We start from the raw sequence: 20,466 nt of genomic DNA, 5'->3' as shown, positions 1-20,466 counted from the left end.
TGCCTTAAGTATCTATAGTGTTCACCCCCTTTGGACTTTCATTTTTATCTTAAAATCTCTTGCTGGTAAACATAAAGAAATGTATGTATTCAAGGCTTATTAAAAACTGTATAAAGAACATTATATAACATTGTTTTGAGTTCAGCTGCAGTGGGTAATTCAAATAGTTGTCAATAATTGTGTGGTGTGTCCTTGACAACTGTGACACATTCATATTTCAAGGTGTGGCCTTGCTGCTGGAGGAGTGTCGGCTCCTCTGAAGGGCACTTTAAAGAGTTAATTGTAGTTTTTTTATGATGTCCTCAAAAAACCTGATAAGTGACCATCCCTGTATTTATTTGTAATTGAACACATTCTGTGGTTCCTCAGGTGTTTACATATCAATGTACTCTGACTGTTTGGATCTAAATCGCTGGTATCATGGGAAATCTGGATACATTGCCATCATCAGGCTGACAAAGGTATTGAAAAATATATATATATATATTTTCCTTAGGTATGTAAGCATTGTTTTTTGTTCTTTGTTTTTTCATCATTGTCCTTTGTTGTTACCAACAGGGTAGAGTTAAAAAGGTTTTGGAGAACTACACCCAGAATTTCACTGCACCCACTGTGGGGTTTGACTGTCATGTGTCTGAACAGTTGCCTTCAGTATCTGCCAAAACCAGCTCCTTCCTTGCCTTTGAGAGAACCCAGGTAAGGAGAGAAATGTGACTGATGATGAACGTCGTACAGTGATGATGCTATGTGTCGTCCTTTTCTGTCTGTGTGGAGATCATAGACTGTATATATAGATGGCGATGCGTCTCCACTTCCTCCCACTGTAAAATAGTGAAGCCAAAATATCCCGGATAGGGGAGCTGCCATCTTGAGATTTTGACGTTATTTGGAGCCAGAATCTGCGCAGTAGTGATCGGGGTGCTGGAGCCGCGGTATCGAGGTCCCGCCCACACACCTGCATGAGCCGAGCACGGCTGCAGCTTGCTAGCGTGTGCCACCTAGCTGCTATGTTAGCGCCACGTTAGCTGTTTGGCTAGAAAGACACACCATCTAACCATAATATCTCTATAAATACATTTATGATCAAATTGATCCATGTTCTGTTACACAGACTCGTGACGGTTACGGAAAGTTAAGGTTACATCTCCTCTCTCGTACAATTCCCGAGCCTCTGGCTCCGTGACTACTTGACTCAGAGCAGCTGTCAATAATGACATCTCACCCCTTTTTTATAGCATCAAATAACAGCATGATAACAACTATCTAAAATGACAATCTTTGGAAAAAAAATATTTCACGGATACTTTGACTTTTTAGTTTGGCCCATGTCCTATCCACTAACATGGAGGAGGTGGACTTTATGACCTATACTGAAGCCAGCCACCAGGGGGCATCAAGATGTTTTGGCTTCACTTTTGGGGAGCTGTCATGTCGTCCATCTTTATATACGATCTATGGTGTGGATGCATCTTTGTGAACACAATATTGAGTACCTGAATGTATGGGTTCATGTTGAGAAGGAAACATGGGTATAGACCCCAGGAAGCTGAAGTTTGTTTTGTTTTGTCTTTGCAGTATTACATGTATGAGCTGCTAAATGATGGAAGCGATGTGACGACTCAGTCTCCCAGCGCTGCCTGTCCTTTTGCCATTGTATCCTTTTCATATACGGATACCAAAGCAACACTTGAGGCACCACAGGAGAAAAGGTACAGTATCACTACCGCAACACAAATACCATTTCATACAAACTGAGAATAGTTAAGTTATATTGATTAATTGTTTCCTGATTTTTTTTTTTCAGTGAGGAGAAAAAACTCGGTAAGTAACATGTAATTAATAGCAAACTTGGTAGTGTTTCTCCATACATATTGCTGTCAAAAAGAAATACAATATCACTGCTAGTTTTAAGAATATGTCATCATAACAAATACATAGCAATATACTAATACAATAGTATTACACCTATATCCATAATGAAAATGGACTGGTTGTTCATTTTTTCATTTTTTTAAATAATTGTTTTATTTGATGGTTCCCCCCTCTCCAGCTGGTCATTACCTTCTGTGGAAGGGTCAGCTTCAAATAGGCACCCAGTTCTATGATGTTGGTCTGAGGTCTACAGCAGGGGCCTTGATCCCTGCAGAACTGTAAGCTAAAATGTGCACATAAAAAATACACACATTTTTTAATCATCTTAAATGTCTTTGATAATTTAGATTTTATAACCTATTTTCTGTACTTTGTCTTATTTTTCCATTTAAGGCCACCAGTGGTGAAAATTGACCGAGCCATTTCTATGTTGGATCTGCGACAGCTGTTGCCAAAGGCTGTCTTTGAAACTTGCTTCTCTCGTGAAGGTGTGCTGTTAGAAAATATCAGCCTTATTACGCAGGAGTTACATTTTCAAGGAGTATCTCAAAAATACTTTTAGATTCGTTGAACATTTCAATGGTGAATTTTTTTTTTTTTTATGTCTTTCAGTCTTTCTGGATGGTTTATACTGCAGTCTGTGTGAGCTGGTGTCTTCTGAGGCGGAAGACACCAGCTCACTCTCTCTACTTCTGCGGGAGATCAAGGAAAAAGATCTTGTGAGTTTCTGTTTATTATCAACCTATCAGAGATTGCAGGGCTTATTCAATCATTCCAAGAAATGTCAACCCATCACAACTTATCAAGTGGTGTTTTAGTTTGTTTACAGTCAGAAACCTAAAGTATTCCATTTATACTGATATGAAATACAGTAACAAAGCAAACCATAATATTTTTACAATTGTAACCAGCAAATTATTATATTTTTTTTATCAAAGAATGACTTTAACAGTAAAATGATTGTTAAAATCATTTCCTCATTTTCCAATGCCTTACAACAGTTCCTTTTTGTATCAGCTCGCACTGCATGATGATATTTTTGTTGAACTTGACTTGCTATTCAACATCCCTAAACTGTACCTGACAAACTTGCTCATTTATGCACAGGCTCTCACTATTCAGCTGAATGATGGTGGTTTTCTTATCCTGTTGCACCCCTCCCATTTCCTCACATATGATGGTAAGATATGAAAATGACAACAGAGTACTATGTTGTCAGTCTCACGATAAAATTTGCTGAATTCCATCTTTGTTTACAACCACCAACTTCATACCAGCTACATACAGTAGAGTTGATGTTAAGCCAGAACACCGGACCGGACCTGTATACCGAATTTTACCACTACGTGTCGCACTGGACTCAGCAGCCGCAACTTGGAGGAGTAGTTTGTCACTAAAATGAGAGTAGCTGGTCCACCTTAAAGGTGAACCCACCTTAAGTGAGCCGTTGTTGTTGCTAAATTCGGGGCTAACCTACTTTACTTTAATCAGCAGTTGGCTGGCAAGACACAGGAACTTTGCTTGGGTCTCAAGGAGTTGTAGCATCTATTCACCAACAGTCTAAACTGTACACACACTTCACTGCTACGTTAAAAGCTATAACGTTTCTACTAACTTCATACTAACCGTCACAGTCACATGCTCCCCAACCCCCCCCCCCCCAAGCAACCGCACACTCGCTAACACTACGGGCTGCCGGGCTTGCAAAAACACTGGTTGGTGGAAACCCGTCTTGTCTCGTCACCCCAAAAAACACATTAACTTCCTAGTAAGGAAACACAACGTGCACCACTCTTCTTCATGTTGCCGGTGTTAAGTGGAAGTCACCAGCCTCGGCTCGGCAGTAAATTGCGCGTGGTCTGACAGACACTAGTGGCTCTGTTAGTCTGTTTATAAACAAACATAATATTATGTCAATCACGTTGTCATATTACTTATTACTAATGCATTACAAGCTGGCTTTAGCGCCTTGACGCCATTGGCACAGGTTGCAGATGTAGGCTACTTTTTAATTTGCCATAACGTGTCATAGTGACAATTGCTGGTTGGCATAAAATCAAACCGATGTAAGCTTGTACACCGGATTGGACTGGCAAATCCGGGAATTGACCCAACTCTAACATACAATATCTTTGCTTTTTTTTCCAGATACTGGGTCCAGTGCAACTGATGTCCTGCAAGGCATGTTTGTGTTTCCAGTCTCACAAGTTATACAGAGAGGTGACTAAAGCATATGTTTGATATATTGATTTGATGTTGATATGTTTATGAATACAAAAGCAGAGATTAAACAAGTATTCTTTCTTGATTTTTCACAGACACAAAATCTGGCCACAGGAAGTGTGCCATGTCATCTGAAATCCTGCAGGTCCTACCGGTGCTAAGTTATGCAGAGGGCGAAGTTGAGAAAGCACCCATGGACCCAGGTGAAGAACTGTGTGAAGTCTTGACGCAGCATATGCAGAGTTACGCAGCACTGATAAATCCTGGGTTGGCATCAAGTCCCTCTAGGGAGGTCAGCATGTTTCCAGATCAGTATGATGTGCCGGATGCCCACAAGCACCTCTACTCATCCCCGGAGTGGACTAACAGGGCATGGCAAAGCTTCAAGTCATACCTGAGCAAACCAGTCTCTTTTCAACTGCCAGTGTCCAAGGCTTCAGAAATCCTGGCGGCTGGAAAAGAGGAGCGAATAGAAGACCTTGATGATGATGTCTACATCTGTCTGTCATCTCCTGAGGAGGTACCAACCAATCCTGTTAATATGGAGTCAGAAGACCAGTTGACAGGCCAGAGATCTCCTGTAAATGTTGAAACATCTGTGGACAGTTGTATAACAAGCACCGAAGCACAAGTTGACTCAACAGCTGTGCCTCAAAATGTTGCACCAGATGATTTGCAAGCGGGAGATGCTTCCAAAGGCATTTGCAAATCTGATCAGACTATGCTGATTAAAACTGATGACATGGGGGCAAAAAATCTCCTGATTCCCTCTACATCAGATGAACTTCCAGCAGAGCTGATTGTCAGCATCACTTCGGCAGAGCAAGCTGTCACTGATGAGAGTTTAAGTATGATCAATGCTGTTTCTGCAACAAAGCATAATGACTTTCAGCTTTCTGGTTTTCCAACAGACAAATTGCAAATGGCAGGAGTGAACTCTCTGAATGATGAGACTGCTACAACCAAAACGATTTTGGATTGCCCTGAGGTCACCAATCTCACAAAAACAAAACAGAGGAAACTACGCAGGGGACAGTCCAAAGTTCAGAAAAGGGTATCTAAAGCTTGCATTGAGACTCCCAATTTACAAATACCAGTGGAGGATGTCAACTTGAAGAGTCAGAAGGAAGACCTGGCCAAGGAATCATCACCTCAGTTGAGTAGTCCTTCAACTGTTGATCAGAGGAAAGTAGGAAGGAGAAAGCGCAACTTTAGAATGCCATCGTCAAAATATTTAAATTTGAGATCTGCTTCCGTTGGATTAGAAGAACCAGAGGAGCAAAAAACAGACCCTGGACAGGAGAGCTTGGAAAGCACCGTTTTGATGGACCTTGAAGCTTTTCCTCTGAGAAAGAAAACAGAGCGTTGGGACTTAAAGCCGGTCATCAGCGAATGTGGAAGAATCTTGGTTCCTCATGGGTCTGTAGATATTGCTGATCTTAAGTTTTTAAAGGCGAAGCTTCAATCTAGAAAAGACGAACAGTGCCCTGAAAAAATGTTGGTTGATACCTCTGTGAATGCTCATGGCACAGTTGAAATCCAGCAAGAGTCTAGAACTGCTTTAGAGACAGCAGTGGGCGAAACAGAGGCCACAACATCCAAGGATGGAGGGAACCATCTTCAAAATGTTGTCGTCAGTGACGTGAATCCTGAACTCAGTATTTTGAGATCGTCAGATGATGGCAATGGTTCATTGACTTTGAATCGAGAGAGTAGTGAACATTCTTCCAAGACTGATGGTACGGCAACTCCTCCCTCAGAAGCAGTTAAGGAAAAACTCACTGAAAAGATTGCTGCAAAGGGTGAATTTCTGTTGAGTAAATTAAAATCAGTTCTTCTAAGAGGAAAGAGAAAAACGGATCTCCTTGGGGAAACAACTGCAGATGGTGCCCAAGACGCTGAGCCCTGTCTCAAGAAGGGCAGAGTTGACTCACAAACTGGGATGCTGATGAGTAACTATGCAATTACAAGTGTCCAGGACGCCAATGTCAAGGACGTTTCAAAGATGCTGTCAGTTGACCCTCTTTTTGCATATGCCCTAGGCCTGACCCCAAAAGAGCCACCAGATAAGGTTACAGAGGGTCAGGATACTCAACAAAGGAAAGACTCTTCAAAGACACAAGAGCAAACCATTTTAGACGAACAACCTCAAATCCTACATAGGCCTCCATCAATCTTTCCAAGAAGGGGAAGGATTAAAACGCTCAAAAAGCATCAAGGCATCTCTACAGAATATGTCAAAAAGAAATGTAAGTCGTATTTCAAAATTTGAAATGCTTATTTTTTGTGCATGATGGTGTCTAACATCTCTTCAGTATTGTGCATGACATTGAAACTGACCCTTTTCTTGGATCTGTCACCTCTGCATCTGTCCTTAGCATGCTATCGCTGCACTTTGCTAAGTCTTTGCTAAGTCTTTGCTAGTTCATAGATTGCTTTTGTTCTTCTCTGGCTTGTGCTGCATTTTTGCTTCTCTTGCGCGTCTGCACCCATACATGGTGTTATTGGCTTAATAAACCAATCCCTTCACAAGTTGGTGACAGGTTCCTAATAGTAATACATTGGTATATATTTAAAATGCTTTCAATGTGCTACTTTTTATTTTCATGCTCTTTTTTTCTCCTCTGTTTTGTCTTCACAGGGTGGTTGCATTTTCAAACCCCAGCTTGTTTTGCCAGTGAAAAACTCAAAAACAAAGAGTGTACTAGGGATAATTCTGTCAGGAAGACTGTTAAGGAAAAAATGACCAGTGCTTGCTCATCTACAGATGCTTTGAACTTACTTGCTGACTTGGCACTCGGTGCCAGTAATGACCAGGTTCCACCACAGCCAGACCCAGCACTTGGGAGAAAACCTGAGACAGGTTTGAAGAAGTGTGACCTTACAAAAGATGTTACCAGTGCTGAACAAGAGTCAGTTCTTCATGCTCTGCTTAGACAGCCTGCTGCTGCTGCTAGACCCACGCAGCCTCTTGAGTCTCCTACACCAAGCCATCTTGTGGGAGGCACTGAATTGGTTGATTTGGTATCTAAAGAACATGCTTACTCATTGCCCCCGTCTTCCTCTCTACTGTTGGGTTTGCCAGGTACACCCTTCCAGGTATCCCCTTTAAGTGGTTCTACCAGACTGCTGCACCATCACCACACATTGTATGGCAATGGAATTAAAACACTACACCCCTCTGTCGGCCAGAAAGACAGAAATGATCAAAACTGCAGAACTCCAGAATGCCTGAAAAAACACATGGTGTGCAGAAGAAAGTTCAGACAGACCCGTACCTTTATTGACCAGGATGGATCTATCCAAGTCACGAAGCAATGGGAAGAAAACTATGACTTTGATCTAGACAGCAAGTTTACAAGTGACCCAAAGGATAGAACTATCGTCCGAGCCTTGCATGGGTATGTACATTGTGCTACTTATTTATACAAGAAATATCGACATAAAAGTAAAATAAGTATATTTAGTTTTCACATAATTTCAGTGCTATACCTATTTGTATCTAGTTGACAAATGTGGGCAATATGCGGTGAAGTTTACTTTTAGTTCAGATGACATGATCACCAATTATTCAACTGAAAGAGCTAATTTTGTGTACATTTCACTTCTTTGATAGCCCGTGGGATTTCTCCATGCAAGACACCAGTGAAGAGGTGCGGCTCATTGTCCACATGTGGATAGGTCTGTTCTACAGCCGGTCAACAGCCAGGTTCTTTCATGACTCGTACCCATGTTCAGAAGAGAGTGATTCTTTGGAAATGCCCAGTGCAATGGTACCAGCCCCAGCTCAGTCTGATCTCAAGGCCAATTCATTTGCTCCTTTCCCGAGTACAACAGACACTGCAGACCCTTCGATTTCAAAAGCTTTGGACCTCAGCAAAAAAGACAACTCTGTGTTGGACCAAGGATCTGTGGTTTTGGACTTGTCACTGAGAAACTCCAATGCAGAGATAGTCACTTCAGATCCACAAGTCAACAGAAAAGAGACTTCTGTGTCCAGCGATGGGAAAGAAGCTAGTGAAACATTGAACACACTCAAGTCATCCGTGGAGCTACAGGAAGCAATTCAGGTTTGTTTCTAATGTTACTGTTACATTGAAGGCAAACTATTATGCATTTAATGTTTTTGTCATGATTTTTTTTAGATGGTGTTTAGAATATAGAACAATTAAAGAATCAAATTTGTGTGCTTGTCATGTAGTAATAGACATACAATCATCTATTGAAGTTAATAGGGTAAGTTGGAAGGGACAATCTACTGTTTTCTGGCAGAGTGCTGTGGCATCTGACTGGGAGTCACAAGCTCTCTCTGCAAATCCTCTCAGACCTTTTGGCCACAGCTCCAAACAGTTGTCACTGCAATGGAGATTGTCTCCAGCCTCCCTTGGGATGCTGAAAAATCTGAGGCTCTGACGTACATTCAGAGTTCAATTCACTACCCTATTTAGGTTTATTCTGTCAATCTACCAGTTTCTACCATAATTTGATGTAAAGACTCTGAAATGCTATTTGGCACATCAGCACAAACAAAACTGAGGCTATCCTTTCATTCTCCGGGGGACACTCCAACACATCAGCATACAACCAAGACTTGCCTTCCCTTATGGGCAGTCTAATGGAAGTCCATCCCATCTTCCTGAAGATGCTTCATATGCTCCTAATGGTTTGCACTGTATAAACCATATACTAGAAGAAGTATTGATGTTTGTGTACTTATTTCCAAGAACCCTGTGCAGTGCCTATCATGTCTGTCTTGTGCTGCACTCTGGTAATGCACACATTCCCCAGATGGACTGCACATACCATGCTGCTGATGTACTGTATAAAGGCTACAGAGATTTAACCAACTGAACAGGAATGCCTTCATACATCCCATTTATTGTGTTAGGGCTCTGTTCCGATTGATGGGCATAAAGTTGGCAAGTTGACAGAAAAGCAGGCAAATTTAATGCCAAAATTGGTACTTTGTTTATGACTGATGCATCCCCATGTCAGGCAGCAACTATCTTCTTAAAGAAATACTTCACCTTTAAAATGACCATTTGTGTATCAATTACTCACAGTGTGTTACCTTAAATTCTTGAAGAAAACTTGCCTCCACGGTGAACAGAGAATCCAGACTTGGCCGACAATGGAGTACACACAACTCGTGCAATATTATCCAAGTCTCATTTATCCAGTGGTATGCGCAATATTTCCCAAACATTTTAGCCAAAATCGTACTACAGAAGCACATTTTTAATTACTATGCAAAATGGTGGAGATCAGTTACAGCAAAGGATTTCATTGGTCAACCTTGAAAAATCACTCGTAGAGAGAAACAGCAGTCATGGTTTTCACTGAATGAAAGACATTTGTAATAAATATATGTAATTCTTATTCTTATTCTGTTTTCTTTTTCTTTTTCCAGTGTCAGAAAGAGACGGTACAGTCAACAGAGATTATTAACGAGGTGAATGATGTCCGAAGCGCCTCTGAAAATAAGAAGAGTTGTACCCCTTCGCAAAAAACTGGGAGCTTGGAGCACACGAAAGGACCATCTTGTAAAGGTGATGGAACATTCATTCTTGTACAAGAAGCGATGGAAAGTGTATCCGTTCAGCCAGAAAATGATCAGACTGCTTCAGGAATTGGCTACTTGTTACATGGATGCAGCAATGAGAAGAGGGATATGAAAGATGGCATTGAAAATTCTGAAGCTACAGAGATGAGTTTATTGCAAAAACATGGAAGGGATTCATCCAAATCTGTGACAGACAAAGAGGTAGTCTCCAACAAAGCAGCAAGTGATGTGGTTCATACAGTTGAGCATGATGAAAATGAATCCAAACATAGGGAAAGCTGGAAAGTGAAAGAAAAGACATACCAAGAAGGCAATGTAGAACCTTCTCCAAAGTTGATTCATACAAATGATGATTCCACAAACAAAGAATCAGGTATATTCTACAATGGAAATCTTTTGGAAAATGATAAGCAGTTATCTAGAGAGGAGCCTAAAGCAATCTCACCAGGCAAGGCTGACAATGTAAATGAAGATGTGGATGATTGTACAGTACACAAAGGTAAAGTGATGAAACATGAAGATCACTTTGAAAGAGAAGATGGACTTGAGGAGAAAGACCGTTGTGTTTCACCTGTGCAAGCCGACAGTGATTTGAGTGATCAGCCAAATAGGGAAAACTGGAAAGTGAAAGAAAAAACATGCCAAGAAGGCAATGTAGAACCTTCTCCAAAATTGATTCATACAAATGATGATTCAACAAACAAAGAATCAGGTATATTCTACAATGGAAATCTTTTGGAAAATGATAAGCAGTTATCTAGAGAGGAGCCTAAAGCAATCTCACCAGGCAAGGCTGACAATGTAAATGAAGATGTGGATGATTGCACAGTACACAAAGGTAAAGTGATGAAATGTGAAGATCACTTTGAAAAAGAAGATGGACTTGAGGAGAAAGACCGTTGCATTTCCCCTGTGCAAGCTGACAGTGATTTGAGTGATCAGCCAGATAGGGAAAACTGGAAAGTGAAAGAAAAAACATGCCAAGAAGGCAAAGTAGAACCTTCTCCAAAATTGATTCATACAAATGAAGATTCAACAAACAAAGAATCAGGTATATTCTACAATGGAAATCTTTTGGAAAATGATAAGCAGTTATCTGGAGAGGAGCCTAAAGCAATCTCACCAGGCAAAGCTGACAATGTAAATGAAGATGTGGATGATTGTACAGTACACAAAGGTAAAGTGATGAAACATGAAGATCACTTTGAAAAAGAAGATGGACTTGAGGAGAAAGACTGTTGTGTTTCACCTGTGCAAGCCGACAGTGATTTGAGTGATCAGCCAGATAGGGGAAACTGGAAAGTGAAACATGAAGATCACTTTGAAAAAGAAGATGGACTTGAGGAGAAAGACCGCTGTGTTTCACCTGTGCAAGCTGACAGTGATTTAAGTGATCAGCCAGCACCTATGATGTGTGATGGCCCAGACTCATTAAAAAAGGACTCCATCACAGAGAGTAATCCAGAACCACCATTGGATGAGCAACCACCTCAAGCTGACAACGAAGACGATGCCTGCCATGATTTGCAGTTGAAAAAGCTGTGTGCAAATGGCAGTGGGTTGACAGATGAACCTGCCATTTTAGAAAAATGTCCTCCCGCTCCATCAGAAATGGAGCATATTTCTGCTGAAACTGCAGTTGGGAAAAGTTCAGAAAATGATATTTGTTTGGCAGCAAAGACAGAATTACCCATGTCTGATGAGAACAACTGTTCATTAGATGGGTCTGTTCCCCAGACAAATGGCAGTGTTGAAACAGGAAGCCCAAACAAAGTAATGGCAAACTTCAATCAGACAAGTGATTATCATGAAAATCTGGATACCAAAGCAATTGAGGGAGAGCAAAATGTTGATAACACAACTGAAAAAGAACCATTTCATCATCAGTCTCATTCACCTCAGTGTGAAGCTGAAGTGGCACTAACTAAAGAAACATATCTCAAACAGATCGACAAAACAAATGAGGGATTGGAAAAGATCCATAATGTGGTTGTAATTCCATTTATTGGAATAGACACCTCAGGAGAGGATACAATACAACCACATGTCTCACACTCACAAGGCAAGATTGAAGAAGTTGTTCAATGCCAGGAAAAAATACCATTCATCAGTGAAACTACCTACCCTGAAACTGTCCAACCCACAGAGGTATGCAGTACATCTCAAATGTACAGTCAAAAGGCAGAACTGTCTGCTGGCAAAATATCACTTTCACATATTGATGCAAGTGAAACCAACCAGCCAGTGGCTTCGGAAAGTGAGTCTGATGACCGGTGTTCTACCCCAACTATGGATGAGAAACCATATGAGTACTTAACTTGCTCTGGCCCAAGTAGTACTAGTGCTTCTGCTTTTAGTGGTCATGAAACCTTCAAAAACTTGACTCAGAAATCACCTAGCAGAGGCTCAACATCCATGAAGGAGGACATGCCTCACAAGTCTACTGTTAACAAGGATGCCAACCTTCATCATCTTCACCCTGATCTTGAACTAAGAACTCTAAGAGTTCTACAAAGTATAGACAAGTTCCTCTCCAAATCAAGCCACACTGACACTTCCAGCCAGATGAAAACAGCTGATATGAAACACTCTCTTGATCAAACCCCTTACCCCAGAAGCAAGTACATCCCCACTTGCTTAGCCTCAAGCCATACCTCATCTGACTCTAAGGACAAGAAAATTCGCAATACAACACCAGCAGTGGTGTCGGCCTCTACCTCACAAGAACTGCACACAGAATCAACAGGTCACTTTCTTATATCACCTTTCAAAAGTAAATTAGAGGAAGTACTCGGTGTAAAGTTGCAGCTACAAAAAACTGACTCAGTTCATCAACACTATTTTGAAAGAACAGATAAATTACAGGAAACCTCCGTAAGGCGAGATTGTCATTCTTACAGATCTGTTCCCTCTACTGAGAGTTTGCGAGCCATTAAGCCAAATATTGACCAAGATAAACTCAAAACAACATCACAGACCAATTTAAGTCATGAGCCACATTCATACAGTCAGCGTCCTGTCATGGCAGTGAAACCATCTAAGAGTGATGAAAATCAAGCAGATTACATGTCTAAAGACAGACAAATTGAAAACACTGTAATGTCACATAAAATCCCCCTAATCACATGCACCATACCCACTACCATGCTCTTGGAGAAAAAGACAGAACGTCTCAAGAGAACTTCTGAAGGACTAAATGATGATAAGCAAGATGCCAGTGAGCTTCCTTCAAAGAGCAATTGGTTTTCAAATGTTAGTGCCAGTAAGCCTAACTCTGATCAAGCTAAATTTGTATGTCTAGATCCCTTATATCAGCACAAAGGAAGGGACTTTTCAAAATTCAACAAGATTCCTTCATCATCTCTCCCCTTGCAGTCTTTTGAATATGCAAAAAGTTCCTCTAAACGTGTTGATGGAAACCAAGGTGTCATGACTTTTCATGAGCAAGTCGGGCAAACAACTAAGGAGTGCATTGCGATGGATCAGAAAGACTGCTCAGACGCATCAACCTCACATGCTGATTTCAAAGATGGTGGCATAATCGATGAAAGTCTTTACTTGGGACCTCAAAGCTCACTCATGTGTACGGTCTATAATACGAGCCAGAAGAGATCTTATTCTTTTCTGGAGCAGGTTTCTCAGAGGTGCCTACAAGATGACCCCACTGAGGCGTCAATGGAGAAGGAGAGCCTTATCTTCTCGGAACAAATGAAACAGCTTTTGAAAAGGACTAAGAGGGAACACAACCGCCAACAGGACACACATGACAAACAGAATTTGTCTTGTGCCAGTCCTGTGACTGTGCACTTTTGCAGTCTAGAGGAGCAGGAGGATTCAGTGGATCACTTGAATGCACATTTGGATGCACCGTCTCTTTTTGGACAAAAAATCAAGGTAGACATGTCTGACAGGAAATACCTGACAGACACCACAGAGGAAGATAAGACTTTGCATCCTCAAAAAATATCTCAAGGAACAGGGAACCCAATGGAACATGCTGGAGTTTCCGGTGTGACTTCAGAGTGTACCAGGGTGTATGAGGCAATGATGAATGATGTTTGTGCTGTCAAAACGGTCCCATCTAGACCTAAGCACTTCAGAATGGATGGAGTTTATCCAAAGACTGAACCAAGTTACCATTTTGACTTCTGTGATGAAATGAAGAAAGAGATGGAGAGTTTCCGCAGTAGTCTGAATTCAGTCGTGAAGAAATCCTGCAAAACAAAGTACAGATTCTACATATTAGTCACGTCAGATGATGCCTTCTTCGAGGAAACCAAGGTAAGAGCTCTCAACACACATCCAATGCAGTATTTCTATTGACTTTATATTAACAATTTTTTTCAAAGCAAAACTCTTTTTAGCTTTCATTCCTGAACTAACTTATGCCACCCAAATCTTATTTTTTGACAATGTAACACTCATCCCCTGTATAGAAAGTGCCAGTACAAATTGGTTATTTGCTCCTTAATGGAGATAAGAGATTGTGGTCAGCTTGGATTCATGTTTACACAGCGGAAATATCCATGCAAACTTCTAGGCAGAACACTCTTGGGGGGTGGGGGAGAATAACGCGTCACTCGCACGTTTCACAGAACATAAGCTACCATTTTATTAGGTGTATCAATCCACACTGATTCCGTGCCCTGTGTTTTTTAAGCTATAAGTCTATTTTTGTTGCATGTAGTGAATTGTAACCTGCATAGGCAGTTGTTAAAATAACACATACAGTATATCCCGCTGTATTTGTGTTTTGAGCTTATTAACAGGCAGATTCCCCATTTCTCAATACGGTGGTTGGGGAAAGAAAATCAATGAATCAATACATTCAAACACTGTTGATTTCTTCCCTTGGAGCCAACAGAAAACTATTTGGTTCAGTAAATTTCTGCAGTCAGTCAGCCTGGTGAAGTCAGGTTAGCCAGCCGTCTGCCAGAAGCAGCTCCTGGGGAGCTGCGTGAACAGTGGGCAGATAGGCAGACGTCCAACGCAGACAGCTGTTTAAATCACACAAACTGTCCTAACTGCATTGAATCCAAACTGATCACAGCTTCTGAACTTCATTACGGAGCATCAAATATTTTACTGCTCTTTTTCAAGCCTGCGGGGGTGAGTGTTTCATAACTGAAAGATACATTTTGGATGGAGTATCATTAGAGATATATTCCCAGGAGGGTTTTAAAAGGAGTTATGATCCAGACACGTGTGCATAAGCCAAAGCAGCTGAGACATTTCCAGCTTAATGTAACGTCTCACTACATTTGTTGTAACAGCTATTGTAGGGTTGGTTGGTCATTAAGAAGATCATATCAAAGGAATACTGAATTCAAGGATATCATACAGCCCTTTAATAACCCTTGTACATATTTGCAATCACAAAATATATTAAAGCAAGTCAAGACGGGACTAATTTTTACTGTTAAAGCAGTGCAAGACTTACTAATGGAAAATGGCTTTTAAAGTTTGCGTAATTTCCTTTATTTTTAAAAGGCACATTTAGAAGCAGAGGGCCACACTGCTGTACAGCCATCTGAGTTCTTCCTTGGTGAGGATAGTTCTTCATCTCTACTCATCATCCTCAGGAATGAAGACATTGCAGAGCACATTTGTGAGGTAATTGATCAGCTGGTGGAAAAAGATCATGACAAGACTTTTGCAATAGGTAGTCATGAACTAATGACTACTTTCTTCTATCTCAGGTCCCACATTTGCTCGAGCTGAAGAAGTCACCAGGTGTGCACTTTGCTGGAATCGACGAACCAGATGATGTTGTGAATCTCACCCATCAGGAGCTCTTTACGAGAGGTGGCTTTATAATGTTCGACAGAGCAGCACTGGAGCCCCTCAGCCTTTGTATGTCACTTTTATTTGTATACCAGCTTTGTGTAGTTTGAGATATTGTCATGTAAGCAGCCAGTGCTCATAATATCAACTTTGTATGATTTTAAGGCAACCTGAAAAAAATGTCAGAAATCTTGCAAGAGCTAAGCAGAACGGGGAAGTGGAAATGGATGTTGCACTACAGAGACAGCCGTCGGCTGAAAGAAAATGCAAGGTAGGGGTTAACTTTGGAAAAATAACTACAAAAAACTCTTGTTTCACACTTCCCTATATAGCAGGTTACAGGTGTTCTAAAAGTCTTTTTTTGGTACTTTTGCTAACTGACCTCCTGGCATTAACCACAATGTTTTTCCTTATATTCTCTTCAATATTTTAATTCAAATCTCTTTCACAGATTATCCTTACATTTTCACAGTTACCATACAGAGTGTTTTTCATCATTTTATGAAAGACTCATGCTGATTTTGCACATTATAAAAGACTTTCTGTTAACATTATGTCTCCTCCTCTCATGTCCAGGTTGAGTGCAGAGGCAAAAGAGAAGAAGCACTTCCTAAACTGGTGCCAAGAAACTGGAATATTGGAGGTCTTGCCTTATCATGAGTGTGACCTCATGTCAAAAGATCAGCCCGACTATCTGTCATGTTTGGCCCGGTTGCAGGTCCAGAATATATCAGCCCGTTGTCCTGTTTTTATAACCGGTGAGACACTAATGCACAAATACATTAACTGTACCATTACACTCAATGAGTCTCATGATAGCACAGACTGTATAAGAAGTGGATATAGTCACCGTGACGTTACCCATTGGTTTGCGGACTGCTGTTTTGAAGCCTCGAGTTCAGCATTTTGGCCGTCACCATTTTGTTTTTTTGGAACCAGAAGTGACACGAGGGTGGACCTAAGTACAACCGAACGCTGAATAAGACATTTTTAGGCGACCAAAATGTTACAATTAACTTTCATGAACTGAAAACACACTCTGAAAGGGTTAAAGTTTTAAGATGAAAACACGAACAACTCCCAGACCGGACAACGCCGGTCTGGGAGCGACATGTCAATCACAAGGTAGTCACGGACTATAGCATACCCTGATTTATGGTCTATCCGACTCTAAATGGGACCATCATTTACTAAATGAACATCATGCTGTATTGAAGAAGACTTGAAACTAACGATTGAGACCATAAACTCATGTTTACAATGTTTACTGAGGTAATAAATCAAGTGAGAAGTAGGCTCATTTTCTCATAGACTTCTATACAATCAGACTTCTTTTTGCAAACCAGAGGAGTCGCCCCCTGCTGGCTATTAGAAAAAATGCAAGTTTAAGGCACTTCAGCATTGGCTTCACTTTTCAGCCCCTGGAGTTGCCCACTGCATGATAGCGTTGTCGTTTGCAAGATTTTATAAACATCTCTAATACATAACTAAAAACAATTGCTTTCACTGCTTCAGTGCCTCAAAACCGACCATGTTAATTGGACATTAGTCTTGCATAGCAAAACCCATCTCCACAGCGCTTTGTCACCGCTAAGAAAGGTCTGGTTCTACACATTCTCATTCTGGTATAAGGGAAAAAAACGCTCTGGCTTGTTCGTATTTCTTTAAACCAATCACACTCGTCTTGGGCGACACTAAGCACAGGATGCAGCGACCTTGCAAAATAGATAGCGCAGAAGGGAAGGAGATTGCTGCATGAGATCCACGGCTAATGGTAGATTTATACCCACAGTCTACATCCTGTGAGGCAGACTAATTGGACATTTAAAAAATCCCCACTGGCGGCTGGTTAGCTCAGTCGGTAGAGCGAGCGCCCATGTATTGCCAAGGCTCAGTCCTAGCAGCGGTGGACCCGGGTGCGAATCCAGCCTGTGGTCCTTTCCGCATGTCATTTCTCTCTCTCCCCCTTTCCAACACTCTATCCACTGTCCTATCAATAAATACTTAAAAATCACCCCAAAAAATAACTTAAAAAAAAAAAAAAAAAAAATCCCCACAAGTCGCATAGTACTGGTTGAGTTTCTGCACTGTGTCCGGGTTAACCTATAAATGTTTTAGTAATTGTACGGTTGTATGTTTTTTTTTTAATGCCATCAACCTGCCATCGTCTGCAGATGAAAATTAGCCTGTATGGCTCTAAATCTGGCACATTTACATGATGGACTCAAGTGCTCGTTAATGTGTATTGTCCCTTCTTAAATAAAATAAACATAATCATCATAAAACATAAACATAAGGAATGACATGTTTTTCTTATTCTTACAGATACAACAACAGACAGCGCATTTGGAAAGAATGGGATTTTAACAACAACGTTCGAGTCTTTCCTGACGTATTCTCCAAGCAAAACATTTACAGCCTGACTTGGAAAAAGTCCGATGGACACACAAGTTATGCTATTTCAAGAACACAACGATGAAATACTCACTGGATGTGAGGAGAAACCAGTAACGTACCATTTTATGGTGATATCAAACATATTACTGTACATTGTACGGAGCAATAATTATTGATTCATGATTTTACATGTTTTTTTTTTATTGTTCATATTTCAACTAAGTTATCATTCAGTTAATGGATAGAGTGAGAAAAATGCCAATATACAGGCAGGTGTACTGTATATACTGTATGCATTTTGTATTATATTTGTATTGTAAAATGTTTTTTTACAGTGTATATTTTGTTTTCTTTGATATCTTGACTTTATATATTTGCAGCACAATCATTATTATCTTTAGTTTTTAGGTAAAATTCAACAAATTGCTTAAAAGCTAAATTAGGCTGTTTTCTAATGGTGTATAAATATATATATTTAAGTATACTACTGTACACTGTTAAGGTTGCTGACAGTGATTCTTAACAATTGAGTGTTAAATAGTTGGAGCACAGCAATTTAACATTAATACTAATAAGTTAATATGTTTCATGTACAGGGCAATTTGACTGAGAATAAAGAGATTTCTTTAATTGTTTTGCTTTACATAAAAAATTATCCAAGCTTACGAATCTACACTTGGAGCCTGACTACTCACACTGCACTATGGATGTTTTCACACTTGGTCCCTTTCAGCCCTCCAAACGAACTTTGAGCGATGAGTCAGCATTTTTTGCGCATATGTGAACACTCCCAAAGCTGACTCAGACCCCTCTGAAACGAACCGAACTCGGACCACCTCCCGAGGAGGTCTGAGTTCGATCCATGTTAGCCGATTCAAGTACGCGTTGCGGTTCGCTTAATCTTTGCCTTGTGAACACAAAGCGCTCCAGGTTCGCTTTGCCTTTTGCCATTGTATTTTAGCCATCTAGAATTGCCGTAGACTGATCACATGCGCTTGTACGGCTTGTACACTGTGACGATCTGAAAAACAATACGGAACCATGGCATTTTTTCTCATTCATTCAGTCCGTATTGAAGCGCATTAATTAGCGGAGGTTCATGTCAGAATTTAAAGATATTAATTCAATTCAATTCAATTTATTTTTATATAGCGTCAAATCATAACAGAAGTTATCTCGAGACGCTTTATATATTATTACAATATAAGTTTGTTACTCAGGACTATCTAAAGTTACAGCTTTTATGTGCTTTCAGTCATTTCTTTGAACAGAGGTTTTTGCCGTCACATTCAAATCTATCGCAACATCAAGTCCCCCTCAGCTCAGAATAAAACCTCTGCTTGTCCTTTTGTGACGTTCATTTTTAAAGCACTGACTGAGACAGCTGTCAATTAGAGCAGTTCCACTAAAATGTTTATTAAACATAATGTGTAATCTCAGTGTATATACTAAAAATCAGTATGAAGCTTAGACCCGTAGGATCAGTGAATAATGATCTCTATCACTCCTGATGTGATTGGTCGCACTGATGGAACATAATATTGTAGATTATATGTTAATATTTCTGAGTGAGCAGGATGGTGGTGCAGCTGCACAATGAGTTTTTTTAAATAGGCTGTGTATAGTGAATTTCATTTGCATTTCAGTGACTGTTTATATGTAATACTTTCTGTTCGTCCACTTTAAGAGGACTGAGTTTGGTTGGTTTAAAAAGGACTATATGTGAAAACACCCAAAGTGTTCCCACTCACAGACCACCCATACAGAAATAATGCCCACGACAATGTTTACAATGAATGGATGAAATGGCCTCCGTCTTGCTGTATAGGGAATAGACTCAAATGAGCACAAAAACTGTCTTTACTCAACCGAAAAAAATAAATGTGTAGGTAGTGACACATGCATGGAAAATTAGAAGTAAGAACTTTAACCAGGAGAGGGCCTCACTGAGAATAAAAATCTCTTCGACAGGAGTGTCCTGGACAAGACAGCAGCAGCACCTTGAGCACAGACGTTGCAAAACATTAAAGGTCAGACTTATAATTAATTATATCATCTGATTGGCAGATATGATCAGAAGGATAATGTAAAAGTGATAAAATAATAGATATAGGCTACCATAACAGGGAATATAAAAACAAATATGCATTTCTTCAAAATGAATACATAAAATGGATAAAATAAAACATAACAGTGATGATTATTATTTATCCTAAAATTGCAACCAAATAAAATAGTTTAAAAAGACTGACATTACAACTTATCCCAAGATCTGTAAGATTTGGGATGTCATTGAAATCAAATTATAAATAGTTCCTTAATTTAGTATAGGTCATGTTTCCCCCCTCCAATTAAATTTTTAGGTTGGGAAGGTGAATGGTGAATAGGAGTAGATCTTATGAATTTGTTTGAAAAACGGACATGAGTTGTGTCTTGTCAGTTGTGCCTTGTGAAACAGTAATATAAGTATTTATAAAATGTAAATTTAAGTAAGGAGCTGGAATTAATAGAAATTGGGGAACAGATGGTGTGCAAGGCTTTGAGGATTGTTACCCCAACAAAACATTTTTGAGGAACGTTTTACAGAATATATACTTAGATACATACATAAAATATAAGCATAGACT

General features: G+C 40.1%; 1 protein-coding gene across 4 annotated transcripts in view; it reads left to right on the top strand.

Moving 5' to 3' along the window:
• tasor2 (transcription activation suppressor family member 2) overlaps positions 1–18,469 on the top strand; it is a 28,655-nt gene extending 10,186 nt beyond the window's left edge. For 2 of the 4 annotated variants that reach the window (XM_037766776.1, XM_037766777.1), the window contains exons 5-22: positions 370–461; positions 559–696; positions 1,576–1,709; positions 1,805–1,821; positions 2,051–2,150; positions 2,266–2,360; positions 2,485–2,591; positions 2,980–3,052; positions 4,021–4,092; positions 4,191–6,344; positions 6,737–7,496; positions 7,712–8,165; positions 9,506–13,939; positions 15,149–15,271; positions 15,358–15,511; positions 15,608–15,713; positions 16,019–16,200; positions 17,768–18,469. In XM_037766776.1, coding sequence (XP_037622704.1) covers positions 370–461; positions 559–696; positions 1,576–1,709; positions 1,805–1,821; positions 2,051–2,150; positions 2,266–2,360; positions 2,485–2,591; positions 2,980–3,052; positions 4,021–4,092; positions 4,191–6,344; positions 6,737–7,496; positions 7,712–8,165; positions 9,506–13,939; positions 15,149–15,271; positions 15,358–15,511; positions 15,608–15,713; positions 16,019–16,200; positions 17,768–17,865 — 9,293 coding nt within the window. In that variant the 3' untranslated portion in view covers positions 17,866–18,469. The remainder of the gene's footprint in view (positions 1–369; positions 462–558; positions 697–1,575; positions 1,710–1,804; positions 1,822–2,050; positions 2,151–2,265; positions 2,361–2,484; positions 2,592–2,979; positions 3,053–4,020; positions 4,093–4,190; positions 6,345–6,736; positions 7,497–7,711; positions 8,166–9,505; positions 13,940–15,148; positions 15,272–15,357; positions 15,512–15,607; positions 15,714–16,018; positions 16,201–17,767) is intronic. The other 2 variants (XM_037766778.1, XM_037766779.1) reach the window with 2 other exon arrangements.
• Positions 18,470–20,466: the final 1,997 nt, after the last annotated feature.

Source organism: Sebastes umbrosus, chromosome 4, assembly GCF_015220745.1.
Source record: "Sebastes umbrosus isolate fSebUmb1 chromosome 4, fSebUmb1.pri, whole genome shotgun sequence".
NCBI classification, from domain to species: Eukaryota; Metazoa; Chordata; class Actinopteri; order Perciformes; family Sebastidae; genus Sebastes; species Sebastes umbrosus.
Note: the sequence above shows the minus strand (reverse complement) of the source record. Positions and strands in the feature narration are given on the sequence as shown.